This window comes from Artibeus jamaicensis, unplaced genomic scaffold, assembly GCF_021234435.1.
Source record: "Artibeus jamaicensis isolate MK-2021 breed Jamaican fruit bat unplaced genomic scaffold, CSHL_Jam_final contig_465, whole genome shotgun sequence".
Classification (NCBI taxonomy): Eukaryota; Metazoa; Chordata; class Mammalia; order Chiroptera; family Phyllostomidae; genus Artibeus; species Artibeus jamaicensis.
The window spans coordinates 28,191,827-28,210,217 of record NW_026521843.1 but is presented as its reverse complement, the minus strand read 5'-3'; the positions used below and the strand labels follow the sequence as shown (position 1 = coordinate 28,210,217).

At 42.7% G+C, this 18,391-nt stretch overlaps 1 protein-coding gene and 1 non-coding gene across 3 annotated transcripts in view; both read left to right on the top strand.

Annotated features, from left to right (window-relative positions):
- The first annotated feature begins 804 nt into the window (after positions 1 to 804).
- The window catches only part of SRBD1 (S1 RNA binding domain 1), a 187,489-nt gene continuing 169,902 nt past the window's right edge, over positions 805 to 18,391 (top strand). For both annotated transcript variants that reach the window (XM_037161255.2, XM_053667113.1), the window contains exons 1-4: positions 805 to 860; positions 6,656 to 6,735; positions 9,560 to 9,740; positions 17,182 to 17,562. In XM_037161255.2, coding sequence (XP_037017150.2) covers positions 6,656 to 6,735; positions 9,560 to 9,740; positions 17,182 to 17,562 — 642 coding nt within the window. In that variant the 5' untranslated portion in view covers positions 805 to 860. The remainder of the gene's footprint in view (positions 861 to 6,655; positions 6,736 to 9,559; positions 9,741 to 17,181; positions 17,563 to 18,391) is intronic.
- LOC119060929 (small nucleolar RNA SNORA13) lies at positions 12,861 to 12,993 on the top strand. Its single transcript, XR_005084696.2, has one exon. It is a non-coding gene; the product is annotated as a small nucleolar RNA SNORA13 (small nucleolar RNA).

The following is an 18,391-nucleotide window of genomic DNA, read 5'->3' as shown; positions in this document are numbered from 1 at the left end:
CTTTCGTGTTTTGTAGGAACAGAACGGACATACTGGATCCAGAGAAGGGCTCACCTAGGATACTAGGTTATTAGCGCTTTCAAAGACTCTGAAGACGAAATGGGGCAGGACTTTTCCCTTCTTGCCCAAGAAGTTTAGGTAACTGGGACCTGCGTTTGCCTCAATTAATTGAGTATTCACCCCTAATTTGTGTTTGGTACCTTATCAGGTAAAGGCAGTGGAAACAGGTTCAAAGACAAATGTAGTACTAAGTAAGCTCCAGAAAGAACCAGGCTTCCAAACCGGCGCGCCAAGCTGCCTGAGACCCAAGTAAGGTAATGATGACCTTAGGACTAAACTCTTCCATTAAGATAAAGTGAATCTTTTGGGTCGTGTGAAAGTTTACCAGAAGTCCTCACCTGAAAATTTGAGTATTTTCATAAGATCGAAGCACACCTTGTCTCGGGGCTTAGGAATTAACGAAATACAGTAAAAACACCTCTAGAAGTTAAATAACGTTCGGAAAAACTGACTTTAGAAAGAATAAAACATGACTATTTCTCATTCTTCTACCGCAAATTCAAAGAATGTAATGAGAAGGGAATGAAGCAGTTTAAGAAAAAGAAAAAAAGGAAGGCGGGTCCGTGTTTGCAACACCTCCTGCCTCGCCTCCACCGCCCCCCAAGTCAGTGATTCCCACCCCACCCTCCAGCCTCGCCTCTATCCAGCTTGGCTCCACCCTGCCCTACGAGCTCACTGATTTTGCAGCCAGTCGGGGGAGAAACGAGGCGGAACTTCCGGCATTTGAAAAACTTCCGGCGGGAACCGGAAGATGTAGTCACAGACTGAATCCCGGGCCTTCGGATACGTGGTGCGGGAAGGTGAGCTGAGCGTGTGCCTAGGCGGTGCTCCTGCGGGCTCGGGTGAGCCCGGCGCTCGGGCTCCGGTATTTTTGGGGCGATGTAAACAGTTTTGAGTGCTCATTTGGAAAATAACGTCCCTTATTAAAGTGAGACGTTTTTACTGTTTGCGGTCTCTATTTACCAACTTACATCAGAAAACCTCTCGTAGCACCCAGGCGCGTCTTAGTCAAAATGCAGCTCTTGGTGCCTGGCGGCAAATTAAGCCCTGGCAAACCCAGATTGTGTTTATAGCTCAAATTTTTGGAGATGGGGAGGAAGCGTCTTTTCACTATCGGATCATGGCAGAATCAACTGCATTCTCAGCCGTGTGCCTGGCATTTAAGAGGCGTTGAATAACTGCCGAGGAAAGGAATGAATGGAAACTCTAGGCAACTTTCCTGCAACTTCCCATGTGACAGCACGTATTAATTTAATATATGTGGAATGGGAAACAAGCCTGGTCTTGGTGTTTTGAGCTTTGGGTTCTATTCCTTCTACTACATAGCTCTTCCCTTTGAATCAACCATTTAACTCACTGACCTGATCTGGCTGGGTAGAGCTTGGCCTGGTCTGGCTGGGTAGAGCTAGCGTTCTTCCCATACAACAAGGTTACTGGTCCCATCTTTGGTCAGGGCTCCCACAAGAATCAACCGATGAAAGCAAAAGTAAATGGAACAACAAAACCATGTTTTTCTCTTTCCCCTTCCCTACCTCTCTCCTTTCCTTTATCTAAATAAATAAAAAATAAAGACAAGAAAATATAGAGGCTCTTCCACGTTTAGTATTTTGTTTTCATTACTCAGGCATTTATGCTGACATTCTGACCACTTCTGACAGTACCCTTAGGGAAACTTTTAGGTGTCTCTGAAAGAGTTGTTCCCCTCTGCTCTCCTTAATTTTTTAAATTGTGTTCTTTTCCTATTTTAATATTTGTCTTATGCAGATTTCCCTGTGCCCTTCTCCTGATTTTCTTTTTCTTCTTTTTTTTATATACAAGCAAAGATTATTTAGAAAGTCACAGAGGTAGAAGAAGTGAGCTGTAGAAGAAACAAATGGCTTCAGGAAATAAGTCCCAAAGGCAAAAGAAGGGCCCTTGGAGCTTAGGAGAGAGAGGCAAGAAGAATGCCCTGGGTGAAGCGGGTGGGGGAAGGCTTCATATGGACGTGCTCCATAGAGAGAGCCGCCTTTCAGATTTTCACTTGCTCTAGTTTAGTGCCTTCTCACTTAGCAACATCACAGAAACCTCCAAGTTATTGATTTGACTATGCTCAGATGCCCACAGGGGTAAGACAGCTTGGTAGACTGGAAAATCTCAAGCCACTAAGAACAGGAATGTTCTGTACTATCACTTCCACAAGAAAGCAATGAGTGCCATGTGTGATTTTTGCCTGATAGTGATGGGGAAGATAAGTGTATATTCCTCTATAGAGACCATTGTAAGAAGGTGTTCTTATGTTCATTGAATAGGTGGTTATAGAGCAGCTGTTAAGGGCCAGTCTCTGTGTGATGCAGACATGAAAAAGGTTAATGTGGTTTCTTCCCTCATGGTGACTACTGCCATGAAGTAAGCGTGGGGCATGCAGACAATAAATAAGGATAAGTTATAGGTTATGTTATATAGTGCTTTATAAAGGAAGTAAACAGGGTCCTATGATATTTCCAGAATACCCGTTTTAGGAGTGAAGTATTGACCTCTAAGAGGAGATGAGGAGCCTACCTACTGAGATGCGCAGGGGGAATAGTACTCCAGGCAGAGTGAGCTTGAGGTGGAAAAGAGTCGTGCTTGTTCCAGGAACAAGCGTGTGACTGTGGCTGCAGAGCTTCAGCAATTGGTAAAGATGATTGGAAAGGTAGGGGGTGTCAGTCCTGTAGGGCACTTTCGAAGGCAATGGTAAAAAATATGACTCGGTTCTATGTGGAGGGTGGGAAATCATTGAATGGTTTTTAAGCATTTTCTGAATATTTTGGATTGGCATGTGGAGAATGGGTTGAAGGGGCAAGAGTGGAAGAAGGGGCGTCAGTTAAAAGGCCATTACAGTAGTCCAACTGAGAGATATTGGGGACTACAGACTCACTGAGATTTAAGATACATTTTGGAGGAGAAATTTATTTGACTTACTGGTACACAGGATGTGGGAGATGAAAGGAAAAAAGATTTGCAAGGCTTTTTTCATAGCGAATGAAACTTAGGAGGATGATGGATGTGTTCGTTATTTTGGTTGTGGAGATGTATATACATATGTCAAAACTTTCCAAATTTGTACACTTTTAAAGTTTTTTTTTTTTAGATTTTATTTATTTTTAGAAAGGGGAAGGGAGGGAGAGAAACATCAGTGTGTGGTTGCCTCTCATGTGCCCCCACTGGGGACCCAGCCTGCAACGCAGGCCTGTGCCATGACTGGGAATTGAGCCAGTGATCCTTTGGTTCCCAGGCGGGTGCTCAATCCACTGAACCACACCAGCGGGAGCCAAATTTGTACACTTTAAGCATGTATAGTTTGTTGCATGTCAGTTATAGCTCAGTGAAGCTGTTAAAATTTTTCAAAGGTTCTGGCTTAGCAAAAAATTACCCATCTTAAATGGATGGTGGTGCCATTTACTGAGATGGGATAAAGTGCTTAAAACCATGGAAATGGATGAAGTTTTGGTTCATCCAACTAAACAAATCCTATCTAACAAATCCTATGACATGCCATAAGGAAGACTTGGAAAATGGAGATGGAGCTATGGTCCCTAGGAACATTGGTCTTTGAGCTGGAGTTTGCATACCCCTGGGAGTACGCCTGGTGTAGATAGTTTTTAGGAATAATTTCTAGGTTGTTAGCTTCTATATATATTCTTGCTTAAACTGATCTGCTTGAAATTGGCCTGTGTGTTCATGAATATCTCCTTTCTCACCTCCCTTTTCAAAATCGTACTTTCGTTCCCACTTGTTTATATCCTACTCAGCTTTCTATGGTAACTGCCTCTGGACTGTCCGAAATGGGCACTTTGAAATATTTTTTTCAGAGGAGTCTTCCTTAATGAGTAATCACAATTTTATGAGCTTGCCAAGTTTTTGCCTAACCCCATTTTAAACATATTTATGTTAATGCTGAAGTGTGGAGCTAGAATTGGGGCACAGTGGTCTATGTGGGGATGTTCTGAATTCAGGTGTATCGTAGAAGGGGGTGGTGGCGGTGGCTGTTTGGCTGTCTGGTTGGCTGTTTGTTGGGGTGTACCTTCAGGCTTTTATTCTTGGGCTGGTAAGAACCTGCAGAGAAGACCCTTTCTGTTCTCTTCCCTAGAGGCTGAGGATCTTCCAGGCAGCTCTCTGGGAGCTCACTGGGAGGGGAGGCGGAGGATGGGGATGAGGCGGTAGGAGCAGGAGTTCTCTACGGTTAGCATTGCATCTGTGTGGTACCCGTGCCCCCAAACTGTCCTTGGTGTGCTCTAGTCTAGAGACTGTCATACCGTCTTCAGAGGCTAAGCCTCCGGAGCACGAAGCAGAGTAGGGCATTTAGAGATAGTGCTTCGCCTCAGACAGCTTCCACCCAGTCTTAGTCCCTTTACCCTTAGTTTCAAGGTATCAGGTACTGCTTCCTGAGATATAATTGTTTTTAAGGATGCAGCAGAGTAAGTTCGTTTGGTTTTGAATGGCTCCCACTGCTGACTTGGGATTTTAATATTTACATAGTGAAATCTGTTTATCTTTTTTGGCTCTGGGAATTGAATCATGCTTTGGAAAACCTTCATTCTCCCACCTCCACTCAAAATCATGACAATCGTCTTTATTTTTTGTAGTAATTTGTATTTTATTTTGTACATTTAGAATTATTAGTCAGCGTGGAAAATATTTCTGTTCATGGTCTGGTGGTAGGAATTAAACACTTGCTTGCCTTCAGAGTGGTAGCTGGGTGTCTTAGTACCACTTACTGAATCATTCATTTCTGCCCTGGTTTGAACTGCCAGCCATCACACATTAACTTGCTCTGTTTTTGTTTTATTGTTGTGAAATACACACAACAAAGGCATCACAAGTTACCTGCTCATTATGATCAGTATCTGGAAGCACTCATTTCAGGAGGAAGGCCCTGTATAAACATAAAATCGCAAAAAGGGGGTGAAGGAAAAGATGTAAGTTCATTTTCTCCACTTCCCAGAGACTTTTCCTTTTGTTCTCCTGGTTCCTTTTGGGCACTCTCCTGCCAGTGCCTCTGTCTGGACTGAGCTGAGCTGTGGCAGCTGGGAGAACATGCTCCCTTTTGTGACAACCCTTTGCAAGTATTTCTCCTCTGAGTGGAAGGTAGAACCAGAGGCATTATAACATGTGTGTGGTTTAGGAACTTGTTAAAGGGTTGTATTTATGTCAGATCTAATATAGTTTTTGTGGTTTGACATACACTGTTTAGGTAATTTATTAGCAAAAGTAAATCTATTTCCTGTATCATACGATGTCTGGTTATTTGTCTTAATTTTTTTAGAGCTACGCCTTTGAATTTGGTAAATATTTAGTGGCTTCAGTGATTGTTATTTAACTCTTGGGGTTTTTTGTTTGTTTGTTTTTGTTTTTAGATTTTATTTATTTGTCTTTAGAGGGGAAGAGAAGGAGAGAGAGAGAGAAATATCAATGTATGTTTGCCTCTCGTGTGTCCCCTGCTGGGAACTGGCCTGCAACCCAGGCATGTGCCCTGACTGGGAATCGAACTGCGATCCGTTGGTTCGCAGGCCTGTGCTCAATCCACTGAGCTACACCAGCTAGGGCACTATCGGGTTTTTTTTATTATAAGGGAGTGGATTATCTTGTTTTAGGAATAACGTGACTGCTTATTCAGTCAGTCAGCATTGTTAGTCAACTTTATAGGTAGACTGTCAGAAGAAAATATACTGTAAGAAGTTATAGAAGAGGGAAAATATTTCTTTTTTATTTTAAACCTAGTTTGTGAAATACTGGTGGCTTTATTTTTATTTTTTTAAAGATTTTATTTATTTTTAGAGAGAGGGGAAGGGTGGGAGAAAGAGAGGGAGAGAAACATCAATGTGTGGTTGCCTCAGGTATGCCCCCTATCAGAGACCTGGCCTGCAAGCCAGGCATGTGCCCTGACTGGGAATCAAAGCAGCAGCCGTTTGGTTCACAGGCCAGCACTCAATCTACTGAGCCATACCACCCGGGGCCGGTGGCGTTGTATTTAAAAAATATGTATATTGAATTTAAAGAGACTGGAAAGGAGGGAGAGAGACAGAAAGAGAGAGAGAGAGAGAAACATCGATGTGAGAGAGAAGAATCTACTGGTTGCCTTCCATATGTGCCCTGACCAGGAATTGAACCCCTAACCTTTTTAGTATACAAGGTGATGCTCCAGCCAACCAACCCATGCCGGCCAGGGTGGAAAATATTTCTTATATAGTGTAATATAGTTTATAGTTTAATAAAGAACTTTATAATTTGGTGCCTGATAAACCATCAAAAACAGTTTACTCCTGGATATAATCCTGAAAAACTGAATTGTCACCCTCTAGGAGCTTACATCTTACCAAAGATGGCTCATACTGGTCCGGCTTTTGAAACCATTGTTAAGGGTGTTAGCTGCTCTTATAATTGGCACCCACATAAGAGGGGAAACCAGTGTTTGGGCTTGTGAGTGGCCCTCTTTTTTCCCCCCACTGATGGCATTTTCTAGCAGCAGAGCCGTTGGGGTTTTAGTTTTGCATGGAACCTCATTCTGTAGACAAAATAAACCATCAGTCATTCAAGTGATTCAAGTCATGCTGATTTCATGTTCCATTTCTTCCAGATGTCATCATTGCCAAGAAGAGCAAAAGTAAAGGTCCAGCCTGCAGAACCCCAGGATGGATTTTCTTCCCTCTCTGAGCTGTAAGCATATACACATACATATTTTTTAATGGGGGTGGGAGAGTGACAGGTATTTTAGGGAGTTAATGCATTCTTTCACTGACTTTATTTCGATTGAAGAAGGCTATGTCTTTCCATCATTCATGCAGCAGATACTTACTGAGCTCATGCTGTGTCCCAGTTCTGTTCAGGTGTTGGTACTGATGAACAAGGAGAAAGTGATGAACTAAAAATACAACAGTATTTACATAAGCTCCATGAGAGCAGGGAGTTTTTTCATACAGGGTGGGGCAAAAGTAGGTTTATAATTGTGAGTATGTGAAGCATTGAGTTTATTCTTGTATGATTAACTTTTTATTGTATTTTCCATATGAACAACTGTTAACCTACTTTTGCCACACTTTATATTGCTTTAGAGCAAGGTTTCTCAATCTGAATACTATTGAGTGGATAATCTGCCAGGGGGCGGGGGTGCTGTCCTTTGCAATGTAGGATATTTAGCAGTATCTGTTGTATCTACCTACTGGACGCCGATAGTGTCCTCCCGTCTCCCTCCCAGCACCACCGCCCGCCGTGACAATCAAAAGTGAAGAAGCATAAAGCAGGGCAAGGAAGGATCAGTGCTAGGCAGTAACAGTCCTGCAAAGAAGCGTAAAGCAGGAGAAGGGGTAGAGAGCACGGCGAGTGGTTGTCCTGGGAGGGCGTTTTGGATACAGTGTTGGGAAACTTCTTTCGGAGGCTTTGGCAGGAAATATATATGAGATTTGGGGCTGCAGCTTAGAGATCTGAGGAATGCTGAGAGAGGGTGTTCCAAGTTGAAGGAACAGCAAGTGCAAAGACGCTGAGGCAGGAATGAACTTGAAGTATTAGGAGAATAGCAAGACCAGTGTGGCCAGGCCAGAGTTACCAAGAGAGGGACTGGAAGTGAAATGATAGGTAATGGGCTGTGACAAGGTGTTGGGGTTTTATCTGAAGTGCGATGGGAAGCCACTGGCTGGTTTGGGGGAAGGGAGGTAACGTGATCCTGTTTATATTTGTAAGAGATCATTCTGGTTTCTTGATGGCGAACGGAATGTAGGGGTGCCGTAACAGAAGCAGGGAGATCAGTGAAAGAGATTATTATAGAAGCCTTGGGTGCTAGAGGAGAAAATGGTGAGAAGTGCTCTATTTTGGGATATACTTTAAAGATAGAGTGGGTGGGATGTGCTGATGGATTTGATTTGGGGTGTGAAGGAAAGACAGGAATCTGGTGACAGTGTGAAGATCAGGTGTGAGGGTGGTGAAATCAAGAGTTCTCTGTTGGACTTGGTAAGTTTGAGACAACTGCTAGAAATCAAATGAAAATGGACATACTTGAGCTCAGGTCAAGTTGAAGACATAAAAGATTCTTCTATATTCAGCTGTAGGATGAGATGAGGTCATCTATCTAGTAAAAGAGCGTAAAGAGCAGAGGGCTGAGGACTACGTCTTAGAGGGTCCCAACATTGAAAGGTTGGCCAGAGGAGGATGGGGAAGCCAAGGGGCTAAGGGGAAGCTGCCAGGGAAGTAGGGGAAAACCAGAGGGGCGGTGTTCCGGGGGGGGGGGGGAGGTGAGCTGCAAGGAGCAAGTGCCAGATGCTGCCGAGAGGTCAAGTTGCTTAGGAGTGTCTGCCTCATGTTTAATAAAGTAATACCTGTACTAAGTTTTTCTGCATAGTGACTGAAGTCACTTTTGTGCCCGTCATGTAATCTTTGCAATATCCCTATGCGGAATAAGGTGAGTAATTCCTGCTTGACAGATGATGAGATTGAAGAGGAAAGAAGTCATTCTGCTCACTTTGGTGAGAGCGTGAAGAGCAGAACCCTGATTTTCTGATTCCTTGGTTTTCTAAATCCCATTTCTTGAATTCCACTGTTACTGTGCTGTGCCAGTTTCATGATTTTCTGTGGGTTTTTTTGCTTACTTGTAGGCTTTAGTTAGCATCTACCTGTGAAGATAACTCAGTGGGAGACTCTCTGTGGCACAACTATGCTCTCCTAGAGCGTAATTTAGCTAAGTAGTCATCCAATCAGGTGGTTGCCCCTAGCAGAACTTAAACCATTCAGAAAGCCAGACATCTCAGTTCACCAGTCTCGCTGAAGGACGTGGTTGTCCTTCCCACCAATACTGACCTTTTACATTAGGGATGGAAGTACAATTGACGGGGTTGACAGGAGCGTGATGTTCCTTTACCACGATTCATACACTGCTTTTTCTCTGCTGTTGCTATGAGATTAATTCTTGGGTTGTTAGAAAGTACTGCAGCTGCGCCTATGCTGTCTAATAAGGAAACGGGTGCATTTTTCGAAAGGAACCAAAGGCTAAAACAGTTGGAAGGGTCTTGGTACTGGCTTTTTATGTAATTGAGGGTGTTTCCTAGGGCCATTTTCCACTTTTTAGGTTGGTTTGAATAACTTAATATAATTTAAATGAATTTGATTAGCGCTTAGGAAATTATTTAAGTGCTTTTCACTGGTAAAATGGAAAACCTCACAGTGACTTTGGTGTGACATGACCCAGTAAATTGCTTAAGGTAATAAATGATTTCCTGCGTCTTGAGTGCATGTGTATTTGTCTGCTAGGTGACAGGTGAATCGAGAGAGACTTGTGATTTACAGTACATCAGGGGGTGTTTTTACATTGGTCTCTGGTTAACTCTTCGGTTTAATTGTTAGTATCTGTTCATAGCCTGTGCTCACATGTCTCCATTTTACATTAAACACGTCTTACCTTATTCTTTTTAAGAATTGTTACATGGCTGTCTTTTTTTGCCTTTAGCATTTGGCTTTGGTTTTCCTAAAATTTTTTCCGGCCATTTATTCCTAGATCATCTGCCTCTGAAGACGATGACAAGGACGATAGTGCCTGGGAGCCCCCAAAGAAAGCCCCCAGGAACCCTAAGCAGCCTGTGCGCAAGGAGTCCAAACCGAAGAGGGTGCCCCGGGTGAGGAAGAGTCCTCTGCAGACCAGTGATGGCCCGGAAGGCGTGGCTGTTAAGGAGGTGTTGGTAGGTGTTAGCTGAATACAGGGACCCTGTTGCTGTCCTAATTAGCGATGTTACTTCCCCCTCATATATAGTAGGAAAAAGCAGATAGATGATAACGACTTCAGGACAGTGGTGTCCTCTGCCATGGGTTTTAATAGTATTTATCTTCTGATCCTCCGTGCTGGAGGAGAAGAAATATTTATCAGCTGGTGTATATGTGTACCTTGCCATAAGCACACTGTGTGTACTTCAACCTGGATTATAAAAAGGATTATACATTACAAAGAGAATTATGCATTTCCAAAACCATTCTCTGTGGTATTCCTTTAAGTGGCAGCTTCCCCAGTACATTTAAAATAATACTCTTAATGCACAGTGGATGCCTGACTTTCCAGGGACACATTTACTGTGTATAATAGGGCTTATTGTTAGACCTTGCTGTGCCCTTGGATAGGGCTTTGGAATTACTCTTTTCTCCTGCTATCCAGTACTTGTATTGCATAATCTTTGCATTCAAGCTTTTCACTGAACTCATTTTTTAGTGGGTGGGCTGGCTTTAGCTATAGATGAGAAAGGATTGACTTCCATTATCACTGGCAGAATTTGGAGGTTTTTCGATAAGCGTGGCATAGCTATTATTGTACTTGAGTAGACTGATTTCTTAACCCAGAAAATATCTCTTAGTTCATTGGTTTTTTGTGTAGAGCTTACAAACCCTTTGAGAATTTGATAAAAGTTAAGGACCTTCTGCAGTGAAGTAAGTACAGTGTACACATGTCCATCCTCTAAGTTTTAAAGTGCAGTTCGAGGTGGGTCCAGCTTAACAAGCCTTGTCATGGTCACTTGTTGATTTTACCAGTGATGCTTGGTATGTATACATTTTTCTCAAAACTGCTGAAGTTCACATGTTGATAACTCACTGAAAGCATGTGGGTCATGTCGTCAGATTTTATTTCCTTAGGTTTGGCATTTTGCTTTGGTGTAACCACCACTAAAGAAAATAATTGAACGCCCCATTTTGGGTAGAACTAGAATTAGTAGCCTTCTAATGGTTTTAAAATCCGTTTTTAGCAAACACCACAGGTAAAATTCATCATTATTCAGCCCCCCTCCCTCCAGGTTGCTGGCATTTACAAGCCTACTAGCCACTCTTCTTCATTCACTGAAGACTTTAGCTCCTGCTGCACAGACTCTGCCCGCCATCCCCTGTCACGATTGTCAGCGATTTCCCTGCCACTTGGGTGATCTAATACCGTGCTGTTCTTTGTTCTTTGATCTCATCTCTGGTGGCCGTTTTTTCTCCGCATTGACAGCCATCTGATGATTTCATCTCGAATCTTGTCATCACTGGACGTGGCACTATGTCCGACATTTCTTTTTAGCTGTTCCACCTGTGTGTCGCCAGCTCTGTGCTCCCAGCTCACTTGTTCAAGTGCTCCCACCGCCATGGTCTTGCACCCTGTGACACTTTCTCGTCAGCAGTTCTCAGTCTTAGCTGCACATTAGCTTCCCTTGGAGAACATGCCAGTTCCTAGACCCTGTTTCTAGACTGGTCAAATCTGGAAGGAATAGCGGGCTAGGCAGGAGCAGTGGTAGCGTATTTTCGCAGTTACGTATTTTCTCGGTTGCAAACACCGAGAACCACCACCCAACCCTTCGACGCCAGCACTCCATCACCGGCATTCAGCAGCTGTCTTTCCTGCCTTATCTACCCTGGATTCCATAATCTCTCCCTTAAATCACTTTTCATTAAACAGTTTCACTATTTTTGCCCTTCTTACCTTCAATGATACACACCTGATCAAACCCTGAGGCAGCCAGAAGCAGTCTTACCGATGACCTAATTTGGTCTTTTAGATTGTAATCTCAGAACTCACATATATAGTACACTCATTATTTTTTTCCCTAGCAGGTTTGTTTTTCCACTTTTTTCTCTTTTCTTAAACTTACTTGCATTTCTTTATTTTCTCTCTCAGCTGATGACATTGCCTTTTACAAGTTTGAGAATATATGAAGTTTCTCATTTTCATGACCAAGCTAGCTATGTTGTGTTCATCTTCTGCCCTACGACAGTGGAAGAAATGTCATTGCTCCCAGCAGGGGTTGGTCCTACTGCTTGGGCTTTAGATCCCACCTCCTGGTGCCTTCCAGTGAGAGGTCTGTGCTCCCTTGTCATCCCCTTTTTTCTGTCAGCATTTCTTCCATTGGCTCAATCGTTATACAGTATAAAAATGTTCCTATAGATCTAATTTTTAAGGAGCTTCCCCCTGACTCCATATTCCTTTTCAGTTATTGGTCAAGTTCACAGGACACAAGGCAAGGTTAAGGTTGAGGCCTGCCGACTGATTCGACTGGTAGAAACACAACAAGCCACTTTTTGGTTTAGACAGTTTCCTGCTTACAGAGATAGCAAAGAGGAAAATGGTCAGCATCTTCTACAAGTCTTGGATTTAGTCATAGGCTACATAATAACCATTTGTTGAGAGTGACTTTAAAAGCCCATGAAGGCAAAAGAAAATAAACTTCGATTATTCAGTCTGTCAAAGATTCAGGTTAACTATAAAAAGGAAGAATAGTGTGTCATGGAGGCTTATTAAACTTATTAAGCACTGAAGGAGCTATAGAATCCTAGAAGCTTCAGAAAAATGGAGAGATGTTTCCATATGTTTTTGATAGTATAGATCCATGTTTCTCAAAATTTTTGGTCTTTGGATGCCTTTACACTCTTGAAATTTATTGAGAACCCCAAAGAACTTTTACTTATGTAGATTATATCTATCAATATTTATTGTATTAGAAATTAATGAGATATTTAAAAATATTAATCTAAAAATGAAGGTGTTACATGTTGATACATATAACACTTTAATGAAAAATAAGTATTTTTTCAACACAAGAAAATAGTGAGGAGAACAATATTGTTTTACATTTTTGCAAATGCCTTTAACGTGTGACAGAAAATAACTGAACTGTTTAAAGAAAACCCTGCCTCCACACAGATATTTCCCTGGTTTTTGGGAAATGGAATATGGCTACTTGAAAATAGATTTTTCAAATAAATGTGGATATTCATATTCGATTCTTTACCAAAACTCAGTTAAGTGGTGGTTTCTTTGTTTTTTAAAATTTACTGATTTTTGTTGCCTTTGTGTTGCCCGTTCACTTTTGGAAACTAGTGAATGTGTTGTCAGGAAAGGCGTAAACTAAACACTTTGCAGCCCTTTCCTGCCCTTGAATTGATGTCTTTGGTGTAGGAGCTGCATATGTAACAGTGTAAAAAAAAAAAGAAAAAAATTTACTGATTTTTTGACAGAGAGAGAGAAAGGGGGATAGACACTCACATACATCGATCTGTTGTTCCACCTGTTTATGCATATTCATTAGTTACTTCCCCTGTGGGCCCTCACTCGGCGTTGAACCTGCAACCCGGACGTGTCAGGGCGGTGCTCCACCTGGCTGAGCTACCTGGCCTGGAGTAAGTGGTAGTTTCTTAAAGATTTGTCTTGTGGTGGTAGCTGGCACCACATTACTGAACTTTTTATACTGTTATATTAAAAGTCATTGGTCTGTTTTATTATATGAATCGATCTTTTACCTAAGCATAATTTTGTAATGTTACATATTGGTCATTGGGAAAATATTGGTGCACTGATTTATGCATATCTTCTAAACATTACTACCTTTCATCATGCAATGTCAGAAATTCACATTTGTTAATAACCCCACTGATTTCGTCACAGTGTTGGAAAACTGTCCAGCTCACGGAAGCAAATACAAATTTCTAATTTTCACTTTAAAGGCTAAATTTTATTATCGGCCCAAAGACAGGCATTTGTCCGAGGTGACAGTCTGACAGAAACCCACCTCTGATTAGCCACAGTTTGTCAGTCACTCTTCAAGTGAGGGGGTGCTCTATGGACAGAAGCTAGGCACTCACAGCTCAGCCGGCTGCCCCGGGGCGTCTCCTGGAGACGGCCGCTGCTGTCAGCACGCGTTGCGTGCAGCGGGGGTGCTTTCTGTGCACGGATTTCAGCTCACATTATCGAAAGGGTATGTTTTCAGGGGTCGATATTTTTAAAATTTATAGTTTTTCCTGCTGTACTGACATTGTTTTACTGCAAGTGCATGGTGGTGAAGGGAGCAGCGACTGTAATCGCAGCTGGGCGACGCTGCCCTGTGTTTTGCTACCATTGTTCTTGCTGAATCCTCGCACATTTCAACATTCGTGAAGAAGGCAAGTGGTGTCTCAGCATTATCGTGAATGTACCTTTGACCTCACAGACCCCCTGGAAGGGTCCCAGCGTCCCCTGCAGCTCTGTGAACAACACTGAGAAACAGTAGATAGATCTTGCCTGATGACTCCAGAGAAGATATCTTTAAGTATCTAATTTAAAATTATTGTCCTTTTTCCCCCTCTCACTTTAAATCTCTCACCTTTAGTCATTTTATTTTTTTCTTCATTTCTTCATCTACTTCTTTTCTCCCCATTAGGAGGGGGTCTCGGTGTGGTAATGGTGGTAATGATATTGATATCAGCAAATATTTTGTGCTGTGCTTATCACTAGCCAGGCAATATGCTAAACACTGTCCTTGATCGGACAGTCTTCCTTAATCCTCACGACAGCCCCTTGAGGCAGGTGCTGTTATTGTCCTGATTTTGGAGACAAGAAAGCCGAGGCAGGGGACATTAAGTGACTTGCTCATGGACCATAGATAGTAAGTGATAAAATTGGGTTTCTAAGTCAGGAACATGATTTTGTCAGCATTTCAGGAACTGATACATTTCTCACGGGCGTTTTTACGTCAGCGATGCTCCTAACAGTGATATATAAAACCAGAGTGTTGGTTTAATAATACTTTGGTCTAATCATAAGAACTTGGAATTATTATGACTAGCACTGTCTCTCCTTAGAGGCTGAAGTAGGGAATTAAATAGGAATCAGAAGTTTGCTCGATGACCATTGACTCAAGAGTCAGACAAACCCATTCACTTGGGTTCACCGAATGCCTGCTGTGGTCTGGGCACTGTGGTCCAGCACCCTGGCCGTCGCAGTGCCTGTTGAACGTTTTCACCGCCTGGATCTGAGGTCGTCTGTGTCCATGTGGCAGGAGGCTTGTCTTACCATTGGGACCAAAATACCCGGAATCTGCTGCTCAGCTCTGCTCTTCCTTGTACCTTACTCAGAGGCATGCAGATTGTACTTGCTTTTTACGGTGTTTTGCTCCTCTGTGGCTGACAACCCTCTGCGTGATTGACGCTTCTTTAACCAAGTCAGTTCATTTGATCAGGTTATCACCAACTGTGATGGAGTCATTCTATTTTTATCTCTCTGTTCTTGCCCATTATGTTTCAGCCGACTGTTATCCTCGGAGGTCTGTTGACTGTCTATCACTTCCCAGTTCAGGTGGTAGTGGGTGGGCATTAGGATGGGGCGCTCTTTACTGTAGTAGTTCCCAGTATTTTCAGTAGTCAGTAATTGTGAAAAAGTATTTGATACGAGAGAAAATTGAATTTTAACTGAATTTAGTGTGGGAGTTGTCCTTCTGTTGCGGTTTGTGCCATTTGCCTCGCTCAGGTAAATAGGGACAAGCTGGCTTGTGGAATGGTAAACTCCGCGTGGTCAGGGTCTGTGCCCCGTTTAGTGCCCAAATGAGTGCCAGGTCTCACTCCTTTCCACCCGAGGTGTCACTTGGGTGTGGGTGGCGGAGGGGGGTGGGAGCATGTGTCCAGTGGCCTCTGGACACGTAGGAAGTCCTGTTCCCACTCCTGTTAAAGGAAAATGCCTGACACTACCCTGCTGCCATACTTTCATCTGTCCTGTGTCCTTCTGCAGAACTTGGTGGAAGGTGTAGTCTGTTGGATTTTATCAGTGTGTGTTTTTCTTTTCTCTCTAAATGACTGATTTTTTGATGCAAGTTTTATTTATTTTTATTTATTATTATTATTTTAAAATATTTTCTTTATTTATTTTTTGAGAGAGGGGAAGGGAGGGAGAAAGAGAGGGAGAGAAACATCAATGTGTGGTTGCCTCTCATGTGTCCCCTGCCGGGAACTGGCCTGCAACCCAGGCATGTGCCCTGACTGGGAACCGAACCGCGATACTCTGGTTCGCAGGCCCGCGCTCAATCCACTGAGCTACGCCAGCCAGGGCTATTTATTTTTAAAACTAGATTTTTTTTGCCTATTCTCCCCTTTAATCCTCACCTCAGGATATGTTTATTAATTTTAGAGGGGAAGGAAGGGAGGGAGGGGGCGGAGGATGAGAGAGAGAGAGAGGGAAGGGAGACAGCAGCATTGAAATAGTGTTGCAATGTGGATCTGCTGCCCCGTGTGGTCCCCAACCGGAGACTGAACCTGCAGCCCTTCGGCGAATGGGACGACACTCCAACCAGCTGAGCCACCTGGCCAGGGCTTGGTTGCAAGTTTTAAATCTTAGTTTCTCTGGCATGTGTAGGCTTATCCTTTAGTTATTATTATTATTTTTAAATCATCACTGAGGACATGCTCATTGATTTCAGAGACAGAGAGAGAGAGTTGGGGGATGGCGGGAGGTGGGGGGGTGGGGGTAGAGAGAAACAGAAACATTGATTGGCTGCCTCCTGCACGTGCCCCAACTGGGGGTAGAACCTGCAGTCCTAGGTGTACGGGATGATGCTCTGACCGACTAAGCCGCCTGGCCCAAGCCCTTTACTTGTTTTTTAAAATTAAACTTTTTATTTGTAGATAATTTCACATGCAGTTATAAAAAATATACAGAGAGATATCTCGTGCCCTTTGTCCAGTTTCTCCCAATGGTAACATATCACAAAATCCAATAAAATAATCACAACGGGGATATCGATGTGATAAAATCCACTGATCTGGTTTAGAGTTCCCCAGTTTTATTTGTGTGCATTTATGTGTGTGTATCCTTAGTTCTGTGAAGTTTTATCATGTGTGTAGATTTGCGTATCTGTCACCGCAGGCACCTAGTGGTGCCCATTTATAGCCACACCCAGCTCCCTCCCCACCTCCCTCCCCCTTACCCGCTCCTTGCCCCCAATTTCTGACCTCTGGCAAACACTAATTTGTTCAGGAATGTTATATAATTCAGAACGTTTTTGAGATTGGCTTTTCCCCCCATCCGATCATATCCTTGGGATTCTTCCAGGTTGTTAAGTGAATAATTTGTTTCTTTTTTTTTTAAGATTTTATTTATTTATCTTTAGAGGGGAAGGGAAGGAGAAAGGGAGAGAAGTATCAATGTATGGTTGCCTCTCGTGTGTCCCCCGCCAGGAACTGGCCTGCAACCCAGGCATATGACCCTGACTGGGAATCAAACCATGATACTCTGGTTCGCAGGCCCGCGCTCAATACACTGAGCTACACCAGCCAGGGCCTGTTTCTTTTTATTGATGAGTAATATTCCATGGCAGTTCATTTTTATCTTCTAATTCTCATGTTTTCATTGTGGTTTGATAGAATAGTTCTGTGGCTGTGGCTGATGTTGCTTTGGAAGACAGAAAAAATAAATCAGTAACTGTGCAGACTCTGAAAACAGCAAGGACAAAACGGAAAAATTCAGCTCAATCATCTTCAGCTCCAAAGACCAAAAAGCTGAAAGTTGAAGAAACCAGCAAAGCCAGCGATGTCAAGAGTGAGAGTCACAGTCTAGAGACACCATCCACAAGCACCCCGTGGGAAGCGGCCTGCAAAAAGGAAGAAGATGCGGATGACTGTGCGTTCAGTCAGTCCCCGTTAAAGACCATGAAGACCGAAGCACCCCAGGGGCAGCCTGACAGGATTCTGGCAAATGCCAGCGATGCTGCAGAGGAGATGGAAATGAGCTGGGACATCGTGCAGGTGTGTGCAGCCTCCGCCTGTACTTTAAGGTGCCCAGGGGAACGAGAGTGTCCCTGACGGTCTCCGGAGATCAGCCACTTATTTCATCTTTAGTTTTGAAACTTAGTGTATTTTATACATTGACTTGTTTTGTTAGCCAGTTGATTATGATAATTCTTTAATAATTTTTATTTTTTTCCTTTCATTTTTGGCAGATCTTACACAGCAAGATTGAAATACTAATAAAACTTAATGCCTTTAGGGCTTTACTTTGAAAAATCTGCTTAGGTTTTGAGAAGAGTTACTGAAAGCGCATTTCATTTTTTTAATTCTCCAGACTGACTTCTCTCAGCTTTTCGGCTTACATGTACATTTTGCTGAAATTTGTAGACTTTTTAAAAAAGAATTAATAATTGTGAATATGTAGTACTAGATGTGCTGCAAATGTGTAGTACATGTACTGTATAGTACATCCATATAGTACATGCACCATATGTGTGTGATACAAAATTCAAAAGATACGGATCTTCGTATCCTAATTCTCATCCACCAGTTCTCATTCCTGAAAGTGAGGCATCTTTCCCATGCTTGTCAATCACTCTGTCAGTTCATATACGAGTAGTTGCCTGGTATTCTACTGTGTGGGCGCGTCATAACTTATTTACCAGTTTCCCACTGCACACTTAGATTTTGTCAGACTTTTAGTCTGCTGAAAACAATTCTTCCCAAAAAGTCACTATAAATATTTCTTTATCCAGAGGATTAAATATATCAGGATAAATTGCCATCGAAATGTTTATGTATTGTAAATATCAATAGATGTTGTCAAATTGCCTTCCTCGGAGGTTAA